General features: G+C 41.0%; 1 protein-coding gene across 2 annotated transcripts in view; it reads left to right on the top strand.

The window, feature by feature from the left end:
- Positions 1 to 12,219, top strand: part of afg1lb (AFG1 like ATPase b) — a 154,266-nt gene that overhangs the window by 82,085 nt on the left and 59,962 nt on the right. For both annotated transcript variants that reach the window (XM_041187264.1, XM_041187263.1), the window contains exon 7: positions 1,741 to 1,799. In XM_041187264.1, the coding sequence (XP_041043198.1) occupies positions 1,741 to 1,799 (59 nt within the window). The remainder of the gene's footprint in view (positions 1 to 1,740; positions 1,800 to 12,219) is intronic.

The raw sequence follows: 12,219 nt of genomic DNA, 5'->3' as shown, positions 1-12,219 counted from the left end.
TGTTTAACTTGCTCATGTTTTTTGAGGAGTTAACAGAAAGGGTTGATGAGAGGAATGCTGTTGATATTGTGTATATAGGCTTTCAAAAAGCATTTGTTACAGTGACACTCAACAGACTCAGGAGCAAAGTTATAGCTCATGGAATAAAAGGGAGAGTAGCAACATGGATATGAAATTGACTGAGTGACAGGAAACAGAGAGTAGTGGCTAATGGATGTTTTTTGGTTGGAGGAAGGTTTGTAGTGGGGTTCCTCTGTGTTGGAACCCTTGCTTTTCCTGATGTATGTTAATGACCTAGACCTTGGTGTACACGGCACAATTTCAAAGTTTGCAGATATGAAACTTGGAAGCATTGTGACCTGTGAGGAGGATAGCGTAGAACTTCAATAAGACATAGACAAGACGATGGAATGGGCAGACAGGAGGCAGATGAAGTGTGCACAGAAATGTGAAGTGATTCATTTCGGTAGGAAGAATATGAAAAGACAATATAAAATAAAGGGTACAATTCAAAAGGGGGTGCAGGAGCAGAGGGATCTGAGTGTATATGTGCATAAGTCATTGAAGGTAGAAAAACAGGTTGAGAAAGCAGCTAATAAAGCATACCATTAATAGGAGAAAAGAGTACAGAGCAAGGAGGTTATGTTGAACTTGTATAAGACACTAGTTCAGCCTCAGCTAAGTATTGCATCCAGTTCTGGATACTGCACTTTCGGAACGATGTGAAAGCATTAGAAAGGATACAGAAAAGATTTACGAGAATGGTTCCAGAGATGAGGAACTTCAGCTATGAAGATAGATTGGAGAAGTTACGACTTTTTTCCTTGGAGAAGAGAAAGCTGGGAGGAGGTATGATAGAGGTGCTCAAAATCACGAGGCATCTGGTTAGAGCCGATAGAGAGAAACTGTTCCCACTAGTGAAAGGATTGAGAATAAGAGGGCACAGATTTAAAGTAATTGGCAAAGGAAGCAAAAGCGATATGAGAGAACTTTTTCCATACAGTGGTTAAGGTTTGGAATGCACTGCCTGAGACCAAGCTCTGGTTCACTTTTTTTAACCAGGTGATATTGTAGTGGGGGGTGGGGTAGCCCAGAAATTTTTATTGAAGCGTTCAAATAGCATTAATGGCCTACAGTTCTGAGCTGCATTGTTATTTATATCAGAGTTACAACACTTCAGTAAAAAAGAGGATGCTTGCGATGTTTGCAGCTGAAAGCCTGGTTCTTGCCATTAAGCTTTGTTTTGTTTAAAAGAAATCCAACACTCGGAGCTGAAGAGGCAGATGTTCCAACAACCATTCACGAATGCCTCTAAACATTTATTAACCATAAAAGTTGTCTTCTATGTATAACTTGAACCTGTTTATTTTAACTTGATTTAAAGGTATTTTGTTCAAACTGTGTTTGAAAAGTGGCAGTACCAGTTGGTTAAGATCCTTTTATAAAAGTAAAAAAGGATTTATCTCTCCATTTCAGAAATGACTCGTGACACACAGGCTCCAGCATTGATCTTTTTACTTCAGAGGGCCTGCGGACTTTCTGCTGTTGTTCACACTCTAGTTCACGTCATAACTATCACTGATCAATATAAAGAACTCTATATATTGCTTGAGCAGGAATCAATTTTGTATCTTTGGTCTTGCTATTATCTGCTATTGTTGGGGGTATATTTGCCAAAGTGAAAGAAGAAATGCAATTATCAAGCTAAGTAGCAAAGCTAATGCCAATTTTTTCTTTCAGACCTCTATAAAAATGGGCTTCAGAGGGCTAACTTTGTGCCATTCATTGCTGTCCTGAAGGTAAAGAAAGTCATGTTTTGATGTTTTCTCTTTCTGACTGTAATATTGATAATCAGGGTTTACACAGGTTCCTTTGATCTTACCTTCAAGGAGAATGCTACTAATAATTACTCCACCAATGCTGCTAATGGAATTGCTGTTCGAAAAGGAGAATTGAACAATGACAGGTCCTTAGATTTTTGAGTGGGCACACAACTCGATAGCTTGTTTTTTCTTAACTCTGTGACTGCCACGGGCAATTTAAAAAAAAAGACAAATGGGCAAGGGCATTATGTTGAGGAATATTGCAGGTGTGATGTCAGGGAGAGAAGTAATTTACTTACTGGTGTAGAAATGCATCTGAATGGAATTTTGAATTGGTGTTTCCTTTGTGCCACTTGCTTAAGTATATTCATTCTTTTCCAACGGGTGTTGGAGATAACTATTCTTTTAAGTGCAGACTGACAAGTGGGTTTGGCGTGATTATTAGAGAAATGGTTAACCCTCTTGATGGCTTATTGGATTTATTTAATAGTTCCTGTTAAGACATTATATTCAGAAGGATCTTAAATCCCAGAACGGTGAAGAGAAACAGAATTTTGTAGTTAATTTTTTGTTGAATGACCAGGACAGGCATAACTCAAAATCTAATGTGTTTTTTTGTACTGAAAGAACATTTATATTTGCTGAACAGTTTGACTCTTATTCATTGTGTATACAGATTGCTACATTTTATTGATTGTGGGTACAAGGAGAGCAGAACCTGCAAGCTAGCACAAAAACTGTAGCTGTGGGTTGGTGTCCACAGGTTTCCTGACCCTTATTCTGACAGAAATGTTTATAACAAGTTTTATGGTCATCTTTTGGAAAAAATCATTGTTTTTTTTTCCCCCATCCATCCACCTCTTTCCACTCACCATTAACCTAAATAATTTAGACTTAGGAATTGTAGGAATGGTGTCAAAACTTGTAGATGATATCAGATTGGCAGGTATTGCTAATAATACGGAAGACTATCAAAATGCAGGAAGACATAGTCAGGGATTAAAAACATTACCAGAATGGTGGATAACTTATATAAAATTCTGTATGGCAAAGTGTGGTACACTTTGATCAAAGAAATAAAGACCACTCTTTTTGGGAAGATCAAAATCCAAATTGGGTAGATACCTGAGAACACAGATACATGAATCACTAAAAGTAGCAACACAAGATAAGGCCATAAAGAGTGCAAACAAAATAGCAGGGTATTTTATATAAAACACAAAAACAAGGAGATAATGCCTAAGTCAGGTAGATAACATGGAATACTGCGAACAGTTATGCTCTCCATTCTACAAAAGTTATATTTAAACAACAAATTTGTGTGGAGTAAAGATGTGCAAGCATTTTTCCAGAACGGAAAGGATGAAATTATGGGAAAGATTGAGCTATCTGGGGTTCTGCAAAAGAGAACACTAAGAGGAGACCTGATGGAGGTATTTTTAAAATTCTAGGGAGTTCAATAGGGTGGACGAAGAGGCAATATTTCCATTTGTGAGAGAGTCCAGAACCAGGGAACATAAATAAAAGATTGCTACTAGCAGACAAATAATTTTGACGGATCTTTATTACAGAATGGTGAGAATGTGGAACTTGATGCCACATGGAACGGGTGAAGCAGGTAGCACTGATGTATTTTCAGGAGAGGCTTGAAGCACACTTGAGAGCAAAGGGAATTGTGGACTTCAGTGGGAAAAGATGGAAAGAGGTAATTTTATTGGAAAACATAAATACTGGTACAGACCAATTGGAACAATGGTCTGGTTCTGTGCTATAAATTCTACATAACAGATACTTAGGAGGGGAGGTGGTTGTGTAGTGGTAATGTCACTAGACTGGTAGTTCAGAAGTCCAGACTAATCCTCTGGGGGCATGGGTACAAATCCCACCATGGCACTTGGTGGAATTTAAAATCAGTTAATAAAATCTGGAATTGAAAGCTAATTTTTTAAAAATTCATTTTATGGGATGTGGGCATCATTGGCTAGGTCAGCATTTATTGCCCATTCCTAACTGCCCTTGAGAAGGTGGTGGGAGCTGCCTTCTTTAACCGCTGCAGTCCATGTGGTGTAGGTACATCCACAGGTGCTGTTAAGGAGGCAATTCCAGGATTTTAACCCGGCGACAGTGAAGGAACGGCAATATATTTCCAAGTCAGGATGGTGCGTGGCTTGGAGGGGAAATTCCAGGTAGTTGTGTTCCCATGTGTCTGCTTCCCTTGTTCATCTAGATGGTAGGGGATGTGTGTTTGGAAGATGCTCTCTAAGGAGCCTTGGTGAGTTCCTGCAGTGCATCTTGTAGATGGTACACCCAGCTGCTACTGTGCATTGGTTGTGGAGGGAATGAAATTTTATGGATGAGGTGCCAGTCAAGTAGACTGATTTGTCCTGGATAGTGTCAAGCTTCCTGAGTGTTGCTGGAGCTGCACTCATCCAGGCAAGTGGAGAGAATTCCATCACACTCCTGACTTGTGCCTTGTGGATGGTGAGCAGACTTTGGGGAATCAGGAAATGAGTTACTTGCCACAGAATCCCTAGCCTCTGACCTGCTCTTGTAGCCACTGTATTTATATAGCTAGTCCAGTTCAGTTTCTGGTCAATGGTAACACTCAGGATATTGATAATGGGGGATCAAGTAATGATAATACCATTGAATGCCAAGGGGCAATGGTTAGATTCTCTCTTGTTGGAAATGGTCATTGCCTGGCACTTGTGTGGCACAAATGTTACTTGCCCCTCATCAGCTCAAATCTGGATATTGGTCAGGGCTTGCTGCATTTGGACATGGACTGCTTCAGTATCTGAGGAGTCGTGAATGATGCTGAACATTGTGCAATCATCAGTGAACATCTCCACTTCTGATCTTATGATGGAAGGAAGGTCATTGATGAAGCAGCTGAAGATGGTTGGGCCTAGGACCCTACCCTGAGGAACTCCTATAGTGGAACTGAGATGATTGACCTTCAACAAACACAACCATCTTCCTTTGTGCTAGGTATGACTCCAACCAGTGAAGAGTTTTCCCCCTGATTCCAGCTGACTCCAGTTTTGTTAGGGCTCCTTGATGCCACACTCAGCCAAATGCTTCTTTGATGTCAAGGGCAGTCACTCTCACCTCACCTTGGGAGTTCAGCTCTTTTGTCCATGTTTCAGCCAAGACTGTAATGAGGTCAGGAGCTGAGTGGTCCTGGCGGAACTCAAACTGAGCATCGGTGTGCAGATTATTGTTAAGCAAGTGCCATTTGTTAGCACTGTTGATGACCCCTTCCATTACTTGACTGATGATCGAGAGTAGACTGATGGGGCGGTAATTGGCCGGGTTGCATTTGTCCTGCTTTTTGTGTACAGGACATACCTGAGCAATTGTCCACATTGCTGGATAGATTCCACTGTTGTTGCTGTACTGAAATAGCTTGACTAGGGGCGTGGCAAGGAGCACAAGTCTTCAGAATATTGTCAGGGCCCATAGCCTTTGCAGTATCCAGTGCCTTCAACCGTATCTTGATGTCACCTTGAGTGAATTGAGTTGGCAGACGACTGGCATCTGTGATGCTGGGGACCCCTGGAGGAGGCCAAAATGGATCGTCCACTCAGCACTACTGGCTGAAGATTGTTGCAAATGCTTCAGCCTTATCTTTTGCACTGATGTGCTAGCCCCCCATCATTGAGGATGGGGATATTTGTGGAGCCTCCTCTTCCAGTGAGTTGTTTAATTGTCCATCACTATTCACAACTGGATATAGCAGGACTGCAGAGCTTAGATCTGATCCGTTGGTTGTGGAATCGCCTAGCCCTGTCTATCGCTTGCTGCTTATGCTGTTTGGCATGCAAGTAGTCTTGTGTTGTAGCTTTACCAAGTTGACACCTCATTTTTAGGTATGCCTGGTGCTGCTCCTGGCATGCCCTCCTGCACTCTTCATTGAGCCAGGTTTGATCCCCCTGCTTGTTGGGAATGGTAGAGTGGGGGATATGCTGGACCATGAGGTTACAGATTGTGGTTGTGTACAATTTTGCTGCTGCTGATGGCTCACAGTGCCTCGTGGATGAATGCCTAGATCTATTCGAAATCTATCCTATTTAGCACGATGGTAGTGCCACACAACATGATGGAGGACATCCTCAATGTGAAGACGGGACTTAGTCTCCACAAGGACTGTCTGGTGGTCACTCCTGCTGATACTGTCATGGACAGATGCACCTGGAACAGGCAGGTTGGTGAGGATGAGATCAAGTATGTTTTTCCCTCTTTTTGGTTCCCTCACCACCTGCCACTGATCCAGCCTAAAAGCTTCGTCCTTTAGGACTTGGCCAGCTCAGTCTGTGATGGTGCTCCCGAGCCACTTTTGGTGATGGACATTGAAGTCCCCCCACCACCCAGAGTACATTTTGTGCCCTTGCCACTCTCAGTGTTTCTTCCAAGTGGTGTTCAACTTGGAGGAGCACTGATTCATCAGCTGAGGGGGACTGTGCATGGTAATGAGGAGTTTTCTTTGCCCATGATGTCCAGATGCATTGATACTTCATGGTGGCCAAAGTCAATGTTGAGGATTCCTAGGGCAACTCCCTCCTGACTGTATACCACCGTGCCGCCACCTCTTCTGGGCCTGACCTTCCGGTGGGACAGGATATACCCAGGGATAGTGATGATGGTGGCTGGGTATGACTATGTCAGGCTGTTGCTTGTGACTCTGAGGGACAGCTCTCCCAATTTTGGCACAAGCCCCCAGATGTTAGTAAGGAGGACTTGACAGGGGTGGCAGGGCTGAGTTTTGCTTTGCAGAATACCTTCGCTCAGTCTGCAAAAATGACCCAGACCTTCTTGTCGCTTGCCATTTCAACACACCACCCTGCTCTCTTGCCCACATGTTTGTCCTTGGCCTGCTGCAATGTTCCAATGAGGCCCAACGCAAACCGGAGGAACAGCACCTCATCTTCAGATTAGGCACTTTATGCCCTTCTGGCCTTAACATTTGAGTTCAACCAGACCATGAACAGTCCTCCATCTTGACCCCCTCTATTAATCCAATTTTTTTCTGCAACTACCCCCCCTCCCCCTGCAACAGGGCCATCTGTCACTTGTTCTTATGTTTTGCTTTCACAGAGTGCTGACCTTGTTCTGCTTTTAACACCTTCTGCTATCTTACCTTTATGCCACTGTCCGCACCTTCTTTAGTCTTTAGCACTATCATTAACACTCCCTTTGCCTTCTGTCCATGACATCTTTTGTCAAATCTCTCCTGAGCTCCCACCGATCCCTGACCTTCTATTTTGCTCCACCTGCTCCACCCCCTCTTAATCGGTATGAAATCCATCATCTTTCTTTCCCTCTTTAGCTGTGAACAAGTGTCATGTGGACTTGAAACGTTAACTTTGTTTCTCTCTCCACAGATGCTGTGGAAAGACCAGCTGAGTTTTTCAAGCATTTTCTGTTTTTTACTTTCCAGAGCATTACCATGGGTCTCTGGATTACCAGTCACTGCCTCCCTTTAGTTGGTGACCATGAAACTATAATCAATTGTTGTAAAAAACCATCTGGTTCACTAATGTCCTTCAGGGAACGAAATCTGCCGTCCTTACCTGGTCTGGCCTGTATGTGACTCCAGACCCACAGCAATGTGGTTGACGATCAATTGCTCTCTCAAATGGTCGAGCAAGCCACTCGGTTCAAGGGATGGGTATCACCTTGAAAGTGACGCCCACACATTCCATGAAAGAATTTTAAAAAATACAGTTGTGCTGTGTATGCCAAAAATAGATAGAGTTGGTACACGTTGACTTCAATTTCCACTTGTCAGAACAAATTGATACATTTTCTTTATATATGTAATTGGGGACAGGGAACAGAAGAAACAAACTTGCTTTTACTGTGTTGTAACTTCAAAATCATCATGGATTTCTCAAGCTTGACAACTTCCACGGACAAGTTTTGTCTTTCCTTTCATGAAACTGAGTGAAAGGTGTGCAGGAATAAAATGCCGCAACTCTGGATGAAAGGGGAAAACTGGGAGTTTACTCCTGGCAGTCCATTGCAGAGAATGCTTGCAGGCTGTATCTCATAACTTGCTCAGTGCTTCCTATCAAGATGCCTTTTCATGAGAAGTGTGGGAAAAACTTGCCTTCGTGTTCCTATATTCTGTTAAACTGTGTTCCTTCGGTGTGCAATGCCACCATGATGTTGCGCAGTTCCTCATAATGTCACCTCCATTTCTTTACCAGCATCTCTTTTTGGAAACCAGCGACTCTAAACTGAATTGCTTTCTCCTTACAATTTACTTAATACTTTTCATTCCAGATGATTTTTTAAAAAATTACATTAATTTTGAATCACTCAGATTTGGGTTCAAACTCGGATGAAAAGGCCCTGCTTCATACTCGACCACTCAACCCAAAGGACCAAGGTTTTCAAATGAGACAAATGGAGCTAACCTAGCAACAGAATAAAACCAAGAACCGTAAAATTTCCTGTCTTTCAGTTGGTCCTTTTTATTAATAAGAAAAGCAAAATGCTCAAATAAAACTAAATTTGAATGTTTCTTCAACAAAAATACCCTGGAAAAACTCAGCATGTCTGGCAGCATTGGTGGAGAGAAGCACAGTTGACGTTTCGAGTCCTCATGACCCTTCAATAGAACAAAGTAAAAATAGAAAAGGGTGAAATATATTTTTGTTTTTGTTTTGGTTTTGGATTTCCAGCATCCGCAGTTCTTTGCTTTTATATATATATATATATTTGAATGTTTCTTCTTTTGACTTCAGTTTGGTAACGCGCTGTGTTGCCAAAACAATCAACTATGTTGAAAGCGCAAGGTAACTTCAGAAGTCACAAAGTAGTGGTCTTATTGTGGACAGTTAGAATTGAAAGTCTTATGATGTGACAGCTGTGAAGCCTTTACCATCATGAACAAATATAGCAGTTGCTTTGTATAGCAGAACAATGACCTCTGCTGTCACTGAGCTTTTAAAACATTTAATTTTGTATAAGGTCATTTCTAATAGATACTATGAGGTGTTCTGATCACATAGTACGTAGCTAATGGATACTGAGATGTTAAACAACTTTTCTTCTAAGCTGCTTTTTTATTTTATTCTCCCGCATCTGACAGATTGATGCTGCTTAGTATTTTTTAACTCGGACACCTCTGTTCCATTAACAAGCATCTTTCCAATGGCGAATGGCATGAGCAATTAACCATCCTCTTCGAGTCATCTGCCTGGAAGCTTAAATTGAGTTGTCAGATTGCAGCCTTATAAGACTTTGACACTACAACAGCCTTTTATAGGCTACAATGACCCAAAGACCAACCTGTGAGGTCAGTACTGTGACCCCTGTGTGGCTGTCACCTGAGCTGAGTACTAGGGTTAATCCGCTGCCGATGTATTTGCTTATCAATTGACTTTGCAGTGCAGAGTCTGCCCACTGACGTCAGTTTAATTCTTGGCTGTTCATGCAAAACTCTGAATCTTTGCCACCTATTTTTGCCTCAATTTTTTTAAGAATATGCCTTTTCTCCTCACTTCAAAAGTATGTGAGGCTTATTTGGCATCACACAATTAGGCCCATGTCAATTGTCTATTGTTTAAGTTTCTAATGAAAGTCTAACTATTACCATGCCTTGCCCACTAGCTCCCACTCTAGTTGAAAGGATCAGGGCCCATAATGAAACTAATAAATTTCCTCTGTTTTTGGTGTACTGATGTAATGCCGAATCAAGTTTTCTGTTTTTAATCCCAGGGCAATTAGTATAGTCATTGGGATTTTTAAGTTCTTTGTTACAGGCCACCTCGGAGATCTGCAGAGAAGAACCCTAATCCAATAAACGTCTCATTTAGATCATGAAAAGAAAGCATGAGGAGAAGCCCCACAGGAGAGGTCGTTTCCACTGCCTCTAAGCAGCAACACTATGGGGAACTGTCAAATTAACCAGGAGGTCCCCATATTTAACATGCATTTTCTGTTGAAACTAATAATAGAATAATTATTTAATGCAGGTAGAACCTTTATAACAGACCATAAAAGAAATAATAATTGTCCGCCAAAGAACTTGCCATTATGTTAGCTGTCTTGCAAAAGGCATGGGGGAGGGTGTGAGAAATGCAAGTAATAAATAGCTCTGGCTGAAGTTGGTCACAGAAAAAAGAATTGATAATTAGATGTAATTAGGGTGTATGAATCGTTGTCTTCTGTTTTGGGAATGAATAAATTTGGAAGAAAAAACCCTTGTGGTGAAAATGCTTTGATGTAAGAAGAGTAGTTGTGGCTTGGCAGCATAAAGGCAGTGTTTTATACTTTTTGCATAATAGCTGTAACACAGAAATGGTGAAAGGACTACAGCCCCCTATTTGCTTTAGACCAAGTGCTTTGAGGTTGGTTGATTCTTTTCAAACAAAAAGCATCAAAAGTTTTCAGCTGTTGGTAATGAGGAGTAGACCTCAACACAGCTGAAGGAGTTAGTTATCTCTAATTTCTCCCTCTGGATCGAACAATAACAGATCAAAAAATTGAACTCTCGTCTTAAAAGTGATTCAGGCGCAAGGTAGAGTTTGTAGGTGGAAGAAGTGTTTTAGCTTGACTTTTTACAAGCTGTGTCTTGCATGTAGTAATATAGCATGCAAATATGACTTTTAAAAGAAAGTACAAGCACTGTCCACAGACGTAAACCTGTTCCTTTTTTGTAGCGGGGTGGGTTAGAGATTCTCACTGTGGAAATGGTGATTTTATTACAAAAAAATAAATGCACATCACGCTGCCATTTTGGCTTCTTCCTGTGTGATCACTGCATATAAAAGGAAAATAAGTATGGAAGGTTGTTCCAGCACTGATTAGAATTAGTTCCTTGTGCAAACATAGCAACTGAGAACTATTAATTCTTCCCCTGGTTTTACTAATTTGCTGCTGTTTCTGTTCATGTTTTGCCTTGCAAGTACAGAGGAATAAACGTTTGTTACAAGAGCTCTTAAAGGAACTGTTTCAAATTTAGATAGATATTAAAATTTAAAAAGCTTCAGGGATGACATACCAGAATACTACAGTTTAATTATCTTGTTAATTTTGAAAAGGTTTCTTCAGTGTTGCTCTATAACAGTCTGTTATTTTGTTTTACTATTGAATCATCTGCTCTATAATTAACATTCTTCTAATATTCAAATAAATAGTTATAGACTGAGACCGAAAAGCATCTGAGGAAAAGACATTCAGTTAAGCAAAAATGAGATGAAATGTTTGGTACTGGATTAAGCTGATTTTGTCAATCCCTTCTGTGTCGGTTGTGATGTTGGTTTATGATTTCACTACACCGAGCAATCGGAGGAAATGTTTTCCTATTGGGGTTTAAATTCCTCCGATAACACACTGGTTAACATACCTGTGTTCCCATGAGTAGAGAAGATTTAAGAAATAACCTATTTGAGGTGTTTAAGATGGTTAAATACTTGAGTATTGCTTTTCACTTTGCACTCATAAGGACATTCACAAGAATACCAATATAAGGGGAAGACAACAATTTATACTGTATGTGAAGAGAGCGCTGATTGGTTGGCAAGTGGCGTGACCATAAGCCGTAGGAGCAGAAGTAGGCCATTCGGCTCTTTGAGTCTGCTCCGCCAATCAATGAGATCATGTCTGATCAGATAACCCTCAACTCCACTTTCCTGCTGTTTCCCCATAACCCTTGATTCCCTTATTGATTAAAAATCTGTCTATCTCAGATAAGACCATAAGACAGAGGAGCAGAAGTAAAGAATGCACTACTGATGGTGACTGACAGTTAACTGCCAAGAATTGTTTTAAACCAGATAACTTAACCCTGATTGGTCAAGGCATTGCCCTGAGGAATGAGTCAGCGAATGGCTGTCACTTATTTTGTTTAACTGAAACAGGCACAATGTATGCACATTCCTCAGGGCAATGCCTTGACCAATCAGGGTCAAGCTGCCAAGTTTAAATTTAAAACAATGCTTGACAGTTAATTGTCAGTCACCATCAGTCGTACATTCTCCATGGCAACACCACTTGCCAACCAATCAGCACTCTCTTCACATAGAGTATAAATTATATGTAAATGTAAATTGTATTGGTATTCTTGCGAGTGTCCTGATAACTGCAAGATGAAAAGCTCTTTTTTCAGCAATACCCAAGTTCTGTACTACCAGCTGACTATTTGATAGAAAACTATTTCCTCTGGTGTGGGAGTCAGGGGCATAACCTTATAGAGCTAGGCTATTCATTGGTGATGTTGGGTGTACTTCTTCACGCAAAAGGTAGTTGAAATCTGGAACTCTTGTTCCCCCAAAAAGCGGCTGTGGCTGGGTGTTAATTGAAAATCTCAAAACTGAGATTGGTAATGTGCTTGCCTGACAAAAATGTAATTGGTTTAATGTGTAGTTCAGCTCATGATCTAAAT

This window comes from Carcharodon carcharias, chromosome 5 (genome assembly GCF_017639515.1).
Source record: "Carcharodon carcharias isolate sCarCar2 chromosome 5, sCarCar2.pri, whole genome shotgun sequence".
Taxonomy (NCBI): Eukaryota; Metazoa; Chordata; class Chondrichthyes; order Lamniformes; family Lamnidae; genus Carcharodon; species Carcharodon carcharias.
The sequence above is the reverse complement of the archived record's forward strand: the minus strand, read 5'-3'. Positions and strand labels throughout refer to the sequence as shown.